At 36.3% G+C, this 20,119-nt stretch overlaps 1 protein-coding gene across 5 annotated transcripts in view; it reads right to left on the minus strand.

The window, feature by feature from the left end:
• LOC136030473 (dopamine D2-like receptor) overlaps positions 1 to 20,119 on the minus strand; it is a 310,646-nt gene that overhangs the window by 106,342 nt on the left and 184,185 nt on the right. For all 5 annotated transcript variants that reach the window (XM_065709482.1, XM_065709483.1, XM_065709481.1 and 2 more), the window contains 2 exons: positions 18,180 to 18,341; positions 6,496 to 6,617 (listed from right to left, as the gene is read on the minus strand). In XM_065709482.1, the coding sequence (XP_065565554.1) occupies positions 6,496 to 6,617; positions 18,180 to 18,341 (284 nt within the window). The remainder of the gene's footprint in view (positions 1 to 6,495; positions 6,618 to 18,179; positions 18,342 to 20,119) is intronic.

The raw sequence follows: 20,119 nt of genomic DNA on the forward strand, positions 1-20,119 counted from the left end.
TCAGAATTAACCCCCCCCCAAAAGATCGGATCCGTTCCAATTATGTAAATCACGTATCTAAGACTTCTGCTTATTTTTCCCACCAAGTTTCATCCCAATCCCTCCAATCTAAGCGTTTTCCATCATTTTAGGTCCCCCTACCCCAAACTCCCCTCAATGTCACCATATCCGGTCGGGACTTAAAATAAGAGCTTTTAGGCACGATATCGTTCTAAATATTAAATTTCATTGAGATCCGATCACCCGTTCGTAAGTTAAAATACCTCATTTTTTCTAACTTTTCAGAATTAAACCCCCCCAACTACCCCCAAGAGAGCGGATCCGTTCCTGTTATGTCAATCATGTATCTAGGACTTATGCTTATTTTTACTACCAAGTTTCATCCCGATCCCTCCACTCTAAGTGTTTTCCAAGTTTTAGGTTTCCCCTCCCAACTCCCCCCGCCCAATGACTCCAGATCCGGTCGGGATTTAAAATAAGAGCTCTGAGACGCGATATCCTTCTAAATATCAAATTTCATTGAGATCCGATCACCCGTTCGTAAGTTAAAAATACCTCATTTTTTTATTTTTCAGAATTAACCCCCCCCCCCCAACTATCCCAAAGAGAGCGGACCCGTTCCGGTTATGTCAACCATATATCTAGGACTTGTGCTTATTTTTCCCACCAAGTTTCATCCCGATCCCTCCACTCTAAGTGTTTTCCAAGATTTTAGGTTTCCCCCTCCCAACTCCCCCCCCCCCAATATCACCAGATCCGGTCGGGATTTAAAACAACAGTTCTGAGACACGATATCTTGCCAAACATCAAATTTCATTAAGATCTGATCAACCGTTCATAAGTTAAAAATACTTCAATTTTTCTATTTTTTTCCGAATTAACGAGCCCCCCACTCCCCCCAGATGGTAAAATCGGGAAAACAACTATTTCTAATTTAATCTGACCCGGTCCCTGATAGGTCTGCCAAGTGTCACCGTCCTAGCTTACCTGCAAGTGTCTAAAGTAGCAAAACCGGGACCGACAGACCGACAGAATTTGCGATTGCTACATGTCACTTGGTTAATACCAAGTGCCATAAAAATCTTTAGCCAATCAAAATGATCTATTATCCAAACAACATACTTTGTTTCAGTACTGAATCTGAGTTCAAAGTGAACACACCAGGATTAAATTGGATATTTTATGAACTTATTAATTCAGTAAGCCCTTTTTAGCTTAAAAATTGTGAACTATTTCAACACTCGGCTATAAGCTCTCATCGAACGAAAATTAGTTCATTATTATTCAAGGTTTCTCAATAACTGGTTAAGGATAGAGTGACGTGTAACCTTGACCTACATAAGAGGACTATCAAAAGAACTATTTGTGCATGAGTTGTAGAAAAAAATTGAAACAGCGTGATGCCTGTTACCAGTCACGATAATCCTGTTCTTGTTTATTCGCCGGTATTGAATTTTGTACAGAGCAATTTGCTAATTGGAGCAGAGGATGACGTGATTAAAAGGCATGGAGTGGAGTTTTTTTACTCTAATTCGGTCAAGGTGGCAAAGACGTTATTGTGGCAGCTTTGTCCGGCTCATGAAGATTGCCTTATTCGGAAGAGAACTAATGCATTGGTTAGCCATTTCAGCGACATAATTACTTTATTAACATCTCTTGACGAGACTGACACTGATGTTCCGACATTCGTCATAAAGCGTCCTACGGAAGTATCCTGCCTCCCTGCCACTGCCTACACCTCTTTATTCTCAAAATTTAATGAGCTCCATCAAGTTGTTTTGGGAATGTCTTCAAAACTTGACAATTATAAATTGAGCTTCCCCCAATTACCCAAGCCGGCTTCAGTGCTAGATTCGCATGCAACAGTTATCGTCTCGAAGGTTCCGGACGCCTTATCTGACCCTCTTAAGCGAAAAGCTGCTATAGACCAAATTACTGGACATGAATTAGTACGTAGCGTAAAGCCCATCAATGACAAGTGGTATGTTAATATGGACAAGTCTGCTACGGAGGACTTCTGCTCGTCAATCCAGAACATAATCTCCGGTACTACAACAAAAGTGGTTTCCAAGCGGTTTTTTGGTATATCACGTAATATTCCTACCGACGTTGACATTACGGTACTCGGAAGCCAACACGGTATCATAGATGCTAAGAGATTGGGCCTATCTAAGTCTGTGAAAATCGAGTTTTTGGATTCTTTTGCGCAATCTACGTTTTTCAAGCTTGGCCTCAGAGTGGGCTATGAAATTTTTCCTCTTTACGAGTTTAAAGACCTACCCAAATGCTGTTTTAAATGCCGATCACTAGACCATCTACAGTACTCCTGTCCCAGCGTTCTCCCAAAATGTGCTCATTGTGGAGGGCCACACATATCAACAAAAGATGAGCCATGCATTGCTGATCCCAATTGCGCAAATTGCGGCCAAAAACACCCTTCCTATAGCTTTTCCTGCCCCGTTATTAAGAATCGAATAAAGTGCAAATCCACCTTTCAACCATGAGTGCATCAATCTCAGTTATTTCGTTCAATATAAATGGCACCAAAGATAAGGATTTTGTTATTGATGAGTTGTACGGTTCCTACGATTTGGTATGTTTCCAGGAGCAACTTCTCACTGCTTCAAGCTTGAATTTTTTGCGTCGAAGTCAGCATCATACTGCGTTCCTGAGTCCAGCAAAGGCTACTGGAGGTTGCCCTTGCGGTGGACTAGCCTGTGTCTTTAAACGGGACATTCATCTACCCTCCCCAGTACTCTTCTACTCCGACGAATTTTTTTTGGCTGTGCGTGTCGGCAGTATTGTATTTATAAACTCTTATCTCCCATATGAAGGATACTCGATCAGATCCTTAACTAAATTCGGAAAGGCGTGTGGTCTGCTTAAGAATCTTGTGAATCAGGTACTGTTAAACTCTCTACAGTATATAATAATTGGGGACCTAAATACTGATATTAATCGATCTTCTGTGAGAAGGGAACTGCTTTTTGAGTGTCTTCCTTCATACCGCGTTGTGCCCAAATCCCACAATTTTTCATATGCTCATCATTCTGGAAGCACAAGTGATATTGACCATATTGTTTACTCGCCTGGTATTATCTCTTCTTCTGCTTCTGTTCATGGTAACATGTACCGATGTACCGGATGTACCATGGTGATGTACCGGAAACCAATTGCTCGCGAGAAAAATCGAAGTGATTTGAAAAAAGTAATTGGAGCAAAGCCAATATACCGCACTACATCTCTACCTTGACAACCCTTCTTTCTACCATACGTGTTCCATATCATCTTCTTCAGCGCCAGGTACCTACGAATGATAAAGCTGATATTGACTGTTATTATAACCAACTTGTGATGTGTATGAAAAGGGTAGAAGAAGCTGCCGTACCTCGACAACGTATTCGTAAAAGAACACAAAAACCTATCTGGTCAATGGACCTTTGTTTAAAGTCGATAAAAAATAAAGCAAAATTATGGCTCCAGATATGGAATGAATGTGGTCAGCCAAGTTCTGGGTGTATCAAACGTAAAACTAAAACCAATTATAAAACGTTATCTGAGGTCGGCACGTTACCGCGGTATGGATTTCCCTGTAAGTAGGGAGGATTGGCGAAAAGGGATCAATTCCGACAAGATAAATGATGAAACTATGACAAGTAATTGCCTTCCAACTTCAGCTTGGTATAAACATTACTCTTCGATTTTTTCAGTGATTAATTATTCAGTGCATTCTGTGTATACTCGCCTTCTTACCCCCCTCTTTAGTACAACATTTTCGCAACGCCATATAGTACCCATATCTTTTTCTTCCGTAATTAATGCTGTTAAAAGTTTAAAATCTAATTCAATAGATAAGGATGGTATTTCTAAGATGCATATGCCAATTGAATGCACCCCCCTTATATCTCACTTTCAGCTTCTTTTTCAAATGTGTCTATGTACTTCATTCGTACCTGAGAGTTTTCTGTGTGGCACTGTTTCGTCAATTTTAAAAAGGGGAAAGTCACCGATTGATTGTTCTTGCTATCGACCTACTACTGTATCTTGTAATAATAGTAAGGTTTTTGAGTATATCCTTCTACCATTTTTGACTGAAAATATTATTGAGGATGAGAACCAATTTGGTTTTCGGAGTGGGGTTGGTTGTCAGCATGCGCATTAGATTCTGTCTTCTCTATTGGCTGATAATTCTTCCAAGGGAAATGGTCTTTATATTTGTGCTTAGGATCTTTCGAAAGCGTTTGATAGTGTGGTCCATAGTCAGCTCATTTTTTCCTTGTATAATTCTGGGGTCAATCTCTCTATTATAATGCTTCTTAGGTTTTGGTATTCAAATTTATTCTTCAATTTGGATCTTCACCAGACACTATTATATGAATGCGAAGAGGTGTTAGGCAGGGTGGTGTTCTGTCCCCTACGCTTTTTAGCATTTGTATTTCTAGTGTGCTGGCTAAGATTTCAGGTACATACCTTTCTGGTCTTGCGGATGTTTCTTATCTTGTGTATGCTGACGACTTGCTTCTGATTAGCCGTTCCAAAAAGGGTCTTTCCAAAATGGTATCTATAGTTTCTGATGCTTTCTCTGATATTGGCCTTTCAATAAATATAGATAAACGTGAGTTTCTTCCCTATAACTGTATTACTGCTACTCCCCTTCACTGTAATAACTTCACTATCCCTCTTGTTGATTGTATTCGTTGGCTTGGTATCTCTATTAAAACAATCTTTCAAGCTTATGTCAGCGTACTGTTTGTGATATAAGTAAAAAGATTCAGATTGGTTATGCAAAAATTGTTGCAAATAGAGGGAAGTACAAGAGACTTGCGCTAGCTAAACTTTATTCTACTTTCTGTGATCATTCTGTCCTTTATGCTTCAGGTCTTTTCCCCCTTCTCATAATGGTAGTTTAAAAAGAATTCGGATAAATTATTTCAAATTTTGCAAATTTCTTCTGTATCTTCCACCTTGGACAAAAAACCGGACTCTTGTTAAAAAATTCTCAGTTCCTGACATAACTTTAAAGTTGGAGATTCTTCACAGACAACTCTCCAGTACAGCTTCTCCGCGCCTATCCCCTCACCACCGTCTTATCCGTTTTTTTCGTTGACTTTGTGTGTGCATTTGTTTTTCTCTTTGTGTTTTTTCAATTTCATTTTTTGTGTGTATCTAATGTTCATTTTTTTTCATAGTTCGTTATTTTGTGTGTTTATTTAATTTTTTGTATTAACGTGAAAAATTTCTATTGTCATTACTTTTCATTTTTTGTATGTTTCGCTTTTTTTGTGTGTATTTAATTGTTTGTACTCCACATTTTAATACTTTTATAGTGTTGTTGTGGGTAAGAAATAAATTATTATTTATTATTAATATATCGCCCGAAGAACCCAGCATTGCAATAAGGAGCTACTAAAACTTTTGGCTATGCAGCATAGCCTGAATCAATGATCTTACCTGAGCTTTCCTGAGGAGTTGAAGCTAAGGCTATCTCGTTTGTTTGTTACTCATTCTTAATTTTCACTTAATTTTTATTTTATCGGAGAATTTTTGAACGACTTTAATATTTATTGTTTTCATTGATTTAGTCTTTTGCCTTATATTTGAATGATTATTTAATGATTATATTTAGATGACTGCTTTTAGTCACATAGCCGAAATACTCGCTTTGGTTTTATTTTAATTACTATCTACGCTGTGTGTTTAACCATTCTAACTTATTTCCATTATGACTTCTTGTTTTTCGTATGTTCATTTGTCTTCTCTCATCTCCACAAAGCAACTAGGATCCTCTCCTACTGTTTTAAAGGCTTGGTCTGAAGAATTCTTGTCTTAAATGTCTTATCAACTGGACAATATATTGTTTTTAAAAATTAATTTGACAGACTTCAGACATGACCTTGGATGGTACTACTAAGACAGTAAGAAAACAAGAAAAAAATCAGCTTGTTTATCAGCTTTGATCAAAAATATAGCCTTGATAGTCCAAAAATTAATGGTATTTTTTTTCCTGGGATAGAAATCCTAAAAAATGCTCTTTAATGACAAACGCTCTTTAAAAGCAATCGAACTCCCTGGAAAGATCAAGAACAGATTTTCTTTTGTTGATCCTTTCTTATACAGCACTGTAAAGTCTTATAAACGAGCACTGCCCGAAAATTTACGATGGGGAGAGGTCAGGACCTACCATGAATTTAGTTTTTACCAAAATTTAGATAGGACGATTTATCATTTATTTATTTTGCACGAATCTTTAATTTTTACTTCCTTCCAGTGGGTGAGAGGGTTCATTGGCCTCACCTCCACCCCCCTGCCAACAGTTCTGGCGTAGCACTTAATATGTAGCACAATATTTTAATTTTCAATTGTGTTCCTATTTCATTTCTTTTAATGGTGTGCTATCTACTTAAGCTTTAGGTTCAATTGGTAGTTTTTCTTACTTCATTGTTAGCACTTAAACAATCTTATAGCACCATAATACTATGGAAATTGCAACCTTACCTTGTCGTTAATGCAACTATTGACGCGGTTGGAACTATACATTCTGTTGATATTCGAAGAGGCACGTTCTCTTGAACTTCGTCTGAACCATCTTCTTCAACTCCTTGATCATAGTCTTCATACTAAGGGAACAAGAAGGAATAAATCACCTGCAGAAACTGTAATATGAGAGGTAAAAAGATATATGCCACTATTTTCAATAAAAAAAAATATCACCTTAAAGTTTGATACGTATATTTTAGCTAATAGGACATGGCTTGTATGAGGTGTGAAGCTTAAAAGTGACATAAACTAGGCCTATGTTGCCTGGGCAACATTAGATATTGCAGTAACTCTTAGTTCCCTGCAAGATTGTTGCAGGAGGTATACATTCATTTTGTTTCCTTGCCATCGATAAAGCAATGTAGTTGTCAACACCAATAAATTTTAAATTAATATACCCCAAAAAGAAGTACTTTAAGGACATGATGACAAGGTACTTAAACGTTGTTGATGAAGTACGCTGTTTCTGTTTAAAATCCAATTTTGTGCTCTATCTTCCGGCACCAACTAAAGGTTATTACTTTTAATTATGCACTGTTTATGTTTTTTTTGCAAGAAAATTAAAAAAATTGACCCGGGCTACGTTGTTATCTCTAAAAATGGAGGGTGTAGAAGCTAAAGCTACATATGCCTCAAAAGAAAATACCAGTTATCTGTTTGCGATGCTTATGATGGTAACGTAAATTTGGTCCGGTGTAAAGAACTTCAGCAGGCACAGAAATATTTTAATAATAGTTGCAAAACTACGCTATAACGTTGCTTTATTATGTGCGGATCGTTTTTAACCATTTGCAAGAAGACTAATTTCCCTACCTTTGAACGTATCAGAAACGAATAAAAAGCTGACCCATTAGCACAGGTGTGTATGTCCTTTCCCCCGAAGCTGAATGAGCTTCGGCTTCTTGAGAAAATTTCCCACTTCATATATCAAGTAATTTCTCTTTGTCTTGTGTTTGATTATAATGTAAATTTTATTTTGGGTACATTCCAAGTTCATTATTGGTTTTGTTCTTGGTATTGTATAATATCCGTTTCTTTAAACTGTTCAATCTCTTATACTGTTTTAACTCTTAAAATAACAATTTAAAAATGTTATAATAGGGGACAATACAGACAAGTTCCTTGTTCAATTATTTAGTAATTTCTGTTCGATTTGAGCTTGAGTTGAATATTAGTTTTATTTTTTGTAACTTATAAGTTTATTATTGGTTTAATCTTTTTAACTTGTTTCTTTTAAATTGTAGTTGACTATTCATCGTAATGTCAATTATTTTTTCTACTCTGCTGAAGACATACTTTTGCTCTTTACGTTTGTTAAGAACAACTTTTTTCATTTGATTTCTGTTGGTTTTTATTCATTTTTCTAAACGAGGAGGAGAAAAAATAAAAATAAGAAACAAAAATTATATTAAACAAACTGAAACTTAAAGTACTTTAATTAATGCAGATATCTAAATTGGGCCATGAATTTTTAATTAGTAAAACAAAAGTAGTTTTTACAATCATAATGAACATATTTATTTCTGAATTTTTATAATTCAGCCGCATCTAAATTTTTTCGGTGTAGGGGGTATGATTGGTTTATGAGATGGGGGGGGGGGCATACTTTCAAAAACGAAAGCTTCCAAAGGCCCTAATTTAATGAACAATTTCTATTGTCATCTTTCTAAGGGACCAAATTAAAAAACTGAATAATAATTTCGCATTCATTCAACTAACATTTTGAAGTGTTTTTCCGCTATCTTCGTTAAACAAACATAAGAGAAAAGCTAACCCTCTCATTTTTGTATTTTTACGAATTGGCTTATTTTGCCTGCAGAAGTGTTCAAAATTAAAAATCTAAATGGCCGAAGTTGAAATCTCCCTAAAATCCCCTAAACTGTAAAAACTACCTGTTAATCAGTAATAGACACCGCCAATTCAATAAAGATTTCAGACTGAGCTGTATCTACACAGAGAAAACCAAATCAAGTTCTTTCCGCAACCTCGTTTGAAACTTCAGCAGTTTGAATTTAATTTAACGTTGTACTGTCACAAAGAAATCTTTGCCGGATAAATTTAACTTGGATTCTTTTGGAAAACAGTCGAAATCTCTTTTTTGTATTGAAAAAAGGTAGGCTTTTTGTCTCAGTTTACGTTTTACAACCCTAATTAGAACTAATTATTAGTTTTCATAATTAGTTAGTAGGTTAGTAATTAATTGTATAAATAGTTAGCAATTACTCTTTGTTTATTTTTTCACACACCTATCTGGGACTGTATTCATATGTGAATACATTTTCTAAGTATCTAAGACAGTTATTTGAAAACTCAGTATTTGGTTTCTAATGTAAGATTTAATCAATGTTGCTGATATGCATACCACCCAGGAAATTTTTCGGTATGTAATGCAATATTTTATCAAAATTCTAACCTTCAATCGTGAAAATAAATAAGCGTAGCCTAATTATTTAAGCTGATTAAAAATTAGCCTGTGCATTTAAGCTGACCTTGTTCAGCCACCACTGCGCAGGGTCACACAAACCAAATCACCCTTATCAACCCTCCCAAATTAGTTTTAAAAAAATCTTTAACTCAGGAATTAAATCAACGAGCTGCGTAATAGTCTTTAAGCTAATTAATCCAACTCGAAGTAAAATATTATGCTAAATGGGAAAACCAGAAATTCCATGATGTTGACTTTTTGGAGAATTTTACCGTTTTTTACAAGTAAAAAAAAATCCTGCTCGTAGATTTTGATCGATCACATAAAATTTAAGAATTTTAAATATGTAGAATCACCATAAAAAACAATTTCTTTTGATGTATAAATTTTTATCATATTTCCTTCTGTTTAGAATGTTGGTTACAGTTGGGCCGAGTTACTCCTTACTTACAATTCACTACCACCAACTGTTTCATAATATTCACTACACCTATCGCTAAAAAAAACTTCTTTGCTTACTTCTTACAAAGGTTAAATAAAAAAAATATATTTTTTTTAACTGAAAGTGAGGAGCGACATCGAAAACTTAAAACGAACGGGAATTACTCCTATATGAAAGGGGCTGTTCCCTCCTCAACGCCCCGCTCTTTACGATAAAGTTTGACTCTTTCTCTCCAGCTCTACTTTTTAAAACAGTAAAAAACTTTAACGTAAAGAGCGAGGCGTTGAGGAGAGAACTTGGCTTTTCCCACAGCTATTCCCTTTTCAATTCAAAAATCATACACCCAGATCTTGATCTGGGAGATCAAGATCTTGTAAATATGATGCTGTTCATATATTCTGGAGAGATTTACAATGAAAGAGCCTGTAACGTTTATTGAACGAGCTTGAGATTACCATTGGAATTACTACTACTGCTAATAACTCACTGCAGGACCAAGCCGCCTGAGGCCAACACAGCTACGCACGCTCCTCCTCCCGCCTAATCTATTTAAAGCCTCCCTCTTTACACCCTCCCAGGAAGTTCCCATTTCCTTTAAATCTTTATTTATGACATCATCCCAACCCAGACAAGGACGACCTGCTTTCCGTGTAGCCCCAGACGGTTGGCCAAAAAGGACAATCTTCGGTAATCTGTCATCCTTCATCCGTAGAACGTGGCCTAGCCATCTCAACCTTTCTTTCATTATAGCCCCAGAAAGCAGGATTGAACCACACTTTTCTTACAACCTACTGTTTGAAATACGGTCAGTCAGCCGGGTACCCAGAACAATCCGTAGGCAATTTCTCTGGAAAACATCTAGTAAATTTTCATCTGCTTTTCGGAGTGCCCATGCTTCAGAGCCATATTTGACCATAGTCATCACTGTACCTTCCAAACTTTTTTTAACTGTGAAAAAAAATCTTGAGCCTTAGCTATTCTGCTTTTAACATCTCCACTGCTCCCACCATCTTTACTAATAATACTACAAGGTAACTGAAGCTCCCAACCTCATCAATCTTTTCGTTACCTAATGTCACCTATTCATCTTCACTTATTCCTAGCCTTAGTGACTTAGTGTTCTTAATATTAATTTTCAAGCCTATTTTAGCACCCTGAACTCGCAAAACCTCTAAAAATTCATTCATTTTGCTCACACTTTCATCTAATATGCTTAAATCATCAGCATAATCTAAGTCCAGGAGCGTTCTTCCTCCCCATTTGATTCCATGGTCTCCAATTGCCTTTCCTGTGCTCCTTAAGACGTAGTCCATCAAAATGATCCATATAAAGGGGGATAGAACACAACCCTGCTTAACTCCTGATTTAATACAAAACCAGTTGCTAACCTCATTTCCTACCTTAACCGCAGCAGTATTATTCTCGTACATAGCACAAATCACTTTAATGTATTTTTCTGGTATACCATATAACGATAAGACCTTTGTTAACGCTCTTCAGCATCTCTCAGTCTAAAAAGTATCATATTACTCAGTAATTTACTACCTACAGAGACCAGACTAATGCCTCGATAATTACGACACTCACTCTTGTCACCTTTCTTATACAGTGGTTTAATTAAGGTTTTCTTGAAATCATTGGATACCTCCCCTTTTTCAAAAATCATGTTCATAATCTTCAGTAGCGTATTCCTTACCTCAGAGCCACCATATTTAAGAAACTCATTAATCATACTATCAGCACCTGGGGCCTTGTTATTTTTTAATCCTTTTAGTACTGTCGCTAATTCTTCCTCACTAAACAAATCTTCCTTCACATCCAAGGTATCACAAACTTTTTCATTTTCATCTCTATCTTTTCCTGCAACTGTATCTCGGTTTAGCACATTCTCAAAATGTTCCACCCATCTTTCTTTAACTTTTTCCTTATCACTAATTGTGGCCCCATTTCTATCTTTAACTGGGACTAGTCCAGATTGGCTACTCCCTTTCAATTTATTAACATGCCAGTATAATATTTTACTATTATGCCGTCTAGCCGCATCTTCCAGATCCTCAGCAATTTTATCCATGGCCTCCACTTCACATCTCCTTAGGTCATATTTTAATGGTTTCTCCACTTTCTTTACATTCCTTTTGTTTTCATACAACCTATCACTCAGATTATTCATATACAAACCCCTTCTACTCTCTATTAAACCTAAAGCTTTTTCACTAATATTCCTAGTTGCAGTCTTAGCACTCTTCCCTTGGACACCATTAGCAACTTCACAAATTGTTTGGAATTACTAGTGTTGATGATAAAATCGGAATATTCGACTCAACTGGTTCAGAAACAGAAAATAAACAGAAAAAAAAAGTTAAGGTATCTTCTGGCAGTTTTGGGACAAAAGTATTACATGCGAAAAGGGATTTAAGAACACGAATTATGAGGAAAGAAATGCAAATTTTACCACCCCACCTAAAAGCAAGGAAAAGGGATGTCCCGTGACTACAAACAAAAGCTTAAAAGACGAATCTAGTTCAATATATATGCCGGCATTGCCTTTCTATATTTTTCTCTGAAAAAAGTCTAAATGATCACGAGGCTTCGATAGTTGTTTGAAAGAAGAAAAATTAACTGTCAAATTTGAGCCTTTTATAGATGATGAAAGTTTGGAAGCTCAAAAGTCACAAAATCCAAAGCCTAAACCCATTCAATGCATTAAAAAGCCAAAAACAGGTCAGCATCTACGCCAAACGTGTATCTGTGATTTCTTCTCTACAGAAGATCTTAATAATCATCTTGCTTGGAACGTTTGGCGTCTACGCCAAACGTGTCTATGTGAATTCTTCTCTACAGAAGGTCTTAATAATCATCTTGCTTGGAATCGTTGCTTAAAAGGTGATGAAAGTGAAATCCCGGTTAAAGTTAAATGTATTTGGCCCTAAAACCCCAAGCCTAAAGCAGCTCAATTTTTGTGTCGGAATTGCTCTACCGTTTTTTTTTCTCAGAAATAGATCTAACCAATCGTCAAGTGATGTGTTCAAAGACAAAGAAATTGAATTTCCTGTTAAAGTTGAGTGTTTGACTGTGATGTAAGTGAAACATTTCTACAGAGCGGAGTTGAATTTGTGAACAATCAGTCTCAAGTTATCAATTAGTCTCTGAATGAAAGCTTTTGTGATGTTGGCAAAATGATTCAAAATCTTAACGTGTTGGAAAAAAGTGACGAGATGCCACATTCTGAAAGTAATATAAGGGTTAATCCAAAAACATATATACCAAGATGATGAAATTAGTCAAAAATAAATGCATTGTGCCGTATTGCATTTATTTCTGCAGCGGCGAAACCCCGAATTATATAAAATATCATCGCGTTCCGAAGGAGATTGAAAAAGCCAACGTATGTCCAAGCGCATTGAATTTAGCTGAAGATGCATTAAAAACTGCAAGTCAGATTTTATGCTGAAACACCCCATTGTCTGCTCTGTATATTTTCCAGATAACTGTTGTATGAACCCACAGGATAGGACTTCAAGGTTGTGACATGATGCCGTTCCCTCTCTTCATCCTAATGATGTATGCTCAAAGGAGACTTAATCCACGTTTCTCGCAGCTAAAAAAAAGCATAGGAACTATGCACAAATGTCCAAAGTGAGAGAAGAATAATGAACTAAATTAAATGCCAGAAGAAAAACAGAGCATATAGGTCTCACAGCATAAAATGAAAATCTATTAGTGAAAAACAGTATGACTGAAAAATTTTGTAGACTCTCGGTTTAGTTTACTTTTAGATATAAAGAACTCATGTACACGAAAAAACGCAAGTATTTGAAGACCAAACGCACTCCTGGGGGGGGGGGGGAGGGATTAAATAACGCAGATTTGGATGGCTTGGAATTTTTTGATGAAACAATGGACTGCCAAACATTGTCCAAGAGATGGAATGATATTAAGCTTTCGACATCCGAAGTTCTGTTACCTTCCATTGTGCAATTTGGTAAATCCTAGATCTTAGAGTTAGTCTTCAGTTCATACCAACTGTTTCAACGTCCGTTGCCAGTTGAGAAAGGCTATTTATAAAGTTAAAACTTACCATAAACTATTTACGACTATCTATAGAACAGATTAGATTGTCAGCCAGGGCATGAGCAAGTATTGAGTAAAAGACATTTGACCCTTTTAGTTTTGAATAAATGATTGATGGAAATAATAAATAAAAATGCAGTAGTGAATGCAAGAAAAGTTTCATTTTGAAGTAGCATGCCTCTCTGCTAATAATTTTAAATTCTTTAGATTTCATTGTTACCTTTTCAATTCATCACTTGTTCTAAATCTTTATACTGTTACTTTCAATAATTGTAGGTCAATAATTGTTAGGTATATATATATATATATATATATATATATATATATATATATATATATATATATATATATATATATACTTGTTATACCCTATTTATCAAGTTGTATGCGTATTGTTACACTGTCGTAACAGACCGTCTTGCGTTCTCTCCAGCCTGAAAATAAACCACACATCTATTTTGGTAGTGATAGTAGGGGCAAGGAGGGCACAAATCTGTCCCTCCACAGAACTCTAGGCACTCCTCTGTTCTAGGGGAGAAAGAGGATAGTTGGTTGAATGTTCTTGAAAATAGTTTCTCATTGTTTATTTTTGGGTTTGTTTGGGCCTTTTAACGAAGCGATACAATATTTTGATATAAAAACTATCAGTCTTCTCTAACTTTACTTCAGAGTCAAATTCTGCATTTTCAAGACTTTTTAATCTATATGTGGACACAAAAGCTCTTGCTCTATACGTAGCTATAGCTACATTAGTTGTTTTTTTTTTTAGTTGAAATTTTGGTGGACGGAAATTTGTTACCTGGGTAACTTCTACCAAGTTTTCCATCATTCTATAGGACTTATAGGGAAAAAATGCTCCGTTATTTGTTGGAAGATTAGGTTATCACGAGAGAGCAAACGGGAAAGAATCACTGCTTTTTATGTTCATCTCTCAAAAAAAAAGAAATTCAAAACGTGTGTTTTTTACTTTGGTGTATTCCTTTTTTTATTTCAGACGTTGTAAGTTTCTTCTTTTCACTCCTCCTTGGATATGCACCAGGGTTCTAATTAATAATATTATATACCTGACATAACATCAAAGCTGGAAAAGCAATACAGGAAGCTCTCAAGTACTGTTCTTGATCGACTTTCTCCTGAACCTGACAATCGTCTTGCTAAATTTTTCTATAGTTCATATTTTTCGGTTTTCGTATTTTTTTTTTTGTCTGTTCTTATGCATTTTATTTCTATTTACTCCACATTATAATACGTATTCTATATTATTTTTCTGGTAATAAACAAATTATCATTAGTGGTATTCCAATACTAGACACTTAATCCAATGAAAATTTAGCTCAATCAGATAAAAAAAAAGGATTTTCTTCAGAGGATGGAGTCGGAAATTTTAGATCTATAGCAATTTATTTCACGTATTAAGTTGAATTCTTATGGATGGTAACCTCTAATAAGAGGATTTCAACCCATGTACCAAACCCCTTCCCCAAAAAATGAGAGACATAAGGCAAAAACAGCCACGGGTCTACAACTTCCGGCTATATATTCTATATCTTTGCCAAACATCTCCCTTCCTCAATTGTTTAATATTAGTCCTTTGTAGACAGAGTGCTATATCGTACTAAAATCCAAGTTGTATGTCAATTACAGTAGATACTTGCCAGCTTTAAAATAAAACTGTAACAAATTACACTCTAAGTTAAACAAAATCTAAATTACACTCTTACAGAATTCACAAAATTTTTCTATGATCTCGGAGATCATAAATATCCACTCGACTGTCTATACATTGGGCATGAGTCCCGCTTGTTAAACCGGTAATAATTTCGGAGGAACTCAATTCTTCTCTCAGTGAGGGTCGTCATAAAGCGCTCATCTGGTTTGAACAGAAAGGTTGCACATTGCTAATATTTGTTAGAACTCAATTCTCCAATTTACTAATTCAAACATTCACCAAGGATTCCTTTGCACTTCAATAGAGATACCTTACACCCTATCTTGAGGTCAAATTTCTGTCCTTCAAACTAGTGATAAAAACAGCTTTGAGACGATATACTCCCATATCCATTCTAGTTAAGCTGCTCCAGAGGTATCCTGCACCTTCCTAGACCCTTATTCTTCTTTACTTTTGTAAGTAATGCATGGATTTCCTCAGTCGAGGGAAGTTCAGCATCAGGTCTGGTCACAACAGAACCAGCAAGAAAGACAGACACTCTTCTCTCAGTGAGGGTCGTCAGCTCACCAGACACAAAGGTTTGTACGAAAATCAAATTCTTGATAAGGAAGCAAAAAGTCTTGACGAAACTGCCAGGAAGGTTGATTTAGTTTTACTATTAAAACTTATCGGGGAATTAAGTGATGGTCAGTCCCTGCTATTGATGCTATTAAGTCTAAGACTGGCACTCAAATTTAGGATGAAGCACATCACATGGAGATTGAAGAGTAATTTCTCGAAACTTCTGAATGCAGAAAAAGTGTTAACTTATCCTGGCCCGTCTTTCACTACTGTTTCTGTTGTAACAGGAGTTGGCAATTTTACCTTATTCTGAGCTTTCCTTGACTGATGAAATCCATACATCTCTTAAAAGAGTTAAGAACAATGAGGGCCCAGAAACGTGCAGAATACCTGTCGAGCAGCTTAAATAGAATGAATATGGGAGTATATCATCTCAAAGCTGTTTTTCTCATTGGTTTGGAGGATAGAAATAATACGTCAAGATAGGAAGTAAGGCATCTCTACTGAACTGGAGATCCCTTAGTTCCTATTCTGACTGCTTGATGGCTTAAATTGGGGATTTTTAGAAGCTGTTGGTTTCCTAGAAACAGGAGCAAATCCAAATACAAAAAAAGAAACCTGATGAAATTGCTTAACATATTCCTTGTAGAAAAGGTTAACTTGAAGCATATCACCTAATAGTTTCAGCGAAATGTCAAACCGAAGAAAAACTCGTAAAAAACAATTAAAAACAATTGAAACAAAGAAAATTAGTTATGCGACCAAAATATTGACAAGCTCGGAATTTGCAAAGTGAATATTAAAATTATAAGGTTTAAAGGGAGATAAGGGGGAAGGAGAATCAGTGATTGAATATGTCAACTATTTAAGGGATGAAAGCGAAACGCAAGGAAATTTTTGCTCTCCTTTTCTTAAGGGTAGCTAGAAGGGCTCTCTGAATAAGGGAAATATAAGGCACTTTATGAAACGACCTCATTAAAGATAATTCTTAGGCACCTTTTTTGGACTGCCTCTATTCTGTCCAACAATTCAATGGAGATGCCACCAGAATGCCAAGCAGAACAGGTGTACACGAGGGTTGGGCTTACAAATGAGAGGAAAATCCTCAAACAATGCGTTTTAGGACATTTAGATTCTTTAAGGAGTTTAAGGAGGGAAAATGCAACATTTGCACGTTTTAAAATATCATGAATGCGGCAATCTCATTTTAAATTGCTTTAGATGGTAACACCCAGTAATTTCATAGTGGTGACAGACAATTCAGGAGGGGATTGTACAGGAGAAAGGAGGGGGAGTTTTAAGGAAATTAATAGTTAAAACAGTTGATTTTAAGGGGTTGACACTCATACCATTAGTAACAGCTTCATCTGATATCGATTCCAAGATGTCCATTGGGCTACGTTTTAAATTTTGAAACATGTCTATAAGACAGTTAAAACTTGAGTGAGTGGCGTATAATACACAGGCACCAAAATACCTTCTCCCTACGGAAAATAAAAATACAAAAAATTCTCAAATTTAAAAAGCCTTATTTTCCACGAAGAGGGGGGGGGGTATTTACTGGGGGTGCTTGTCTGGGGAGGGGGAGCTATTTTCAGGGGTATTTTCCGTAGGGGGTATTTTCGGGAGTAGGGAGTACTTTCTGGGGGCATTTTAATCGGGGGGTATTTTCCAGGGTGCTTGTTCCGGGTATATTTTCTGCGGGACGGTTTTTCTGGCGGGGGATGTTTTCCGGGGAGTAAACGCCAGGGGGGTATTTTACGCAGGGGGTTTTTCCCGGAGTTAATTTCTGAGGGGGGGTAAACACCGGGGGTTAAACGCCTAGATCTTTTAATTTGCTTAGAAGGCAATACTTCTTTATTACTTATTTTCCTTTCACTGGCCATTTACTTAATTCTTATTGAACCGTTTTTTAATACGTTTTGGAGATAATACTTCCTTGTTTTATTTTGTGTGTGCTGTATGCTTTTAATCTTGTCTCGTCTGTTTCTCTGGTCTTTAAGATGTATATCCTGGATTGTTCAATTATGTCTATTTGACAATTGCTGGCTGCTTAAAGACGATACTTTTTAGACGATGGCGAATTTGATTTCAATGTCGCTTATAATTTTTTTGGATCCGATTCTATAAAATATAATGTGGAACTCGTCACCATTCTTGACAAGAAATTACAAATCATTCCCGATACAAAACACTGGCTTTCAGCATCGACAAAGGCGCATTTTAAGTTAAGCACTTTTATTTATGGATCGCAATAGCGAAAACAAGCTGTACTGGAAACAATTTCCTTGTGTTATAAACTTGTTTAGCACTTCAAATTCAACAAAGGCCATGGAATGTTTTAGCCATGTTTTTTGCTCGTAAAAATGCATAGCTGTTCTACAAATATTGATAATAAAATCTATGTACACATAAAGCCATTCAGAATAAAGTTATGTACACATAAATATTATTCAAGTATAATTTGGGCATACCTGATCATCTCCGTTTCGGCTGTTTCCATTCATAACTGTATGTGAGTCTGTGGAAGGCAACTGAGGTGATTTATCTCGGCTTAAATTTTCAATAATAGTAGTATTCTTGTTGTTCGATGGTGGTTGCTTTTTCACTGCGTTCTTAGCCCGTTTACGAATTGCCTATAATAATGAAAATTTATAATTATATAATAAAAAACCGACATCTTCTAATCGACACCATTTTTTGCTGTTGTTTTGATGTCGCAATTTCTTTTCGGGGGAGGAGTGAGATTAATCTCTAATCTTCCTTCATCCATGGTAGTATTTTTGGATTAACTATGTAGTGTCGAGATTAGATGGAACGGAGGCAGTAATGGTGTCCAAAACCCTGCCTGGGGAGGATGAATCCTCATCAAAATATGAAGCATGACCGTGGCTCAAGGAACAATCCATTGTAGAGAAATCAGATATAAAATAACAAAGTTGTCTTGCCAGTTCTTAGGATTAAGCGTCGCCTACCGCTGATGGCTGTCAAGGAGCTGGTGATTCTCCCCTCTCTTTGAGGGCCAAATTTGGCCTATCCAGTTGGGAGCGGGCAGGAAGAGTTCACATTTTTGGCAATAACAACAATTCAAATATTCACATACAAAGCCTTCTGTACAAAAAAAAATGTACATTCTGTACAAAAAATTGTAGAGAAATCAGATATAAAATAACAAAGTTGTCTTGCCAGTTCTTAGGATTAAGCATCGCTTACCGCTGATGGCTGTCAAGGAGCTGGTGATTCTCCCCTCTCTTTGAGGGCCAAATTTTGCCTATCCAATTGGGAGCGGGCAGGCAGAGTTTGCATTTATGGCAATAACAACAATTCAAATATTCACATACAAAGCCTTCTGTACAAAAAAAAATGTACATTCTGTACAAAAAATTGTAGAGAAATCAGATATAAAATAACAAAGTTGTCTTGCCAGTTCTTAGGATTAAGCATCGCTTACCGCTGATGGCTGTCAAGGAGCTGGTGATTCTCCCCTCTCTTTGAGGGCCAAATTTTGCCTATCCAATTGGGAGCGGGCAGGCAGAGTTCGCATTTATGGCAATAACAACAATTCAAATATTCACATACAAAGCCTTCTGTACAAAAAAAAATGTACATTCTGTACAAAAAATTGTAGAGAAATCAGATATAAAATAACAAAGTTGTCTTGCCAATTCTTAGGATTAAGCGTCGCTTACCGCTGATGGCTGTCAAGTTCAAGTTCAAGTTCATTTATTTATTAATCGCACATACATGTATATATATGACATAGGCCCATGGGGAGACAAGCTCGAAAAACTAGGCCTAGACAAAGAATAAAATAATAACACACTACAATACAAAGATAAACATGACGGCAAAGATACAATAACACAACAATAGTATGAAAGTAGCAGCTAGCTCAGGATCATTCAATACTGTTGAAGAAATTAAGAATGTAATATTATTAAATATAAATTAAATTAATACTGGAAGATAGCTGAGAGGCCCATAATAACCCAGAGCAACGAACCATACAAAAACTTTGCCTTATTAAAAAGATACTTAATTAAATAAAAATAATCCTGGTGATAAAAATAAGCTGGTGATTCTCCCCTCTCTTTGAGGGCCAAATATGGCCTATCCAGTTGGGAGCGGGCAGGAAGAGTCCGCATTTTTGGCAATAACAACAATTGAAATATTCACATACAAAGCCTTCTGTACAAAAAAGATGTAGGGTAACATTAAACCTAGCCAAATTTTATGTAATGGGAATGACCATAAATAGCCAATTCTTTTTATGTATTTTTGTTATCAGAATTCCTCTTGTCCCTATGACCTCTTGTCACAGAAAAAAATCTTTGTAACTTAAGAGATTCTATTCTTAAACTTAACGGCACCAATATTCAAGAGGCGATGGAGGGGCATTATAAGTTCCACCGTG

The sequence above is a fragment of the Artemia franciscana genome, chromosome 8 (assembly GCF_032884065.1).
Source record: "Artemia franciscana chromosome 8, ASM3288406v1, whole genome shotgun sequence".
Taxonomy (NCBI): Eukaryota; Metazoa; Arthropoda; class Branchiopoda; order Anostraca; family Artemiidae; genus Artemia; species Artemia franciscana.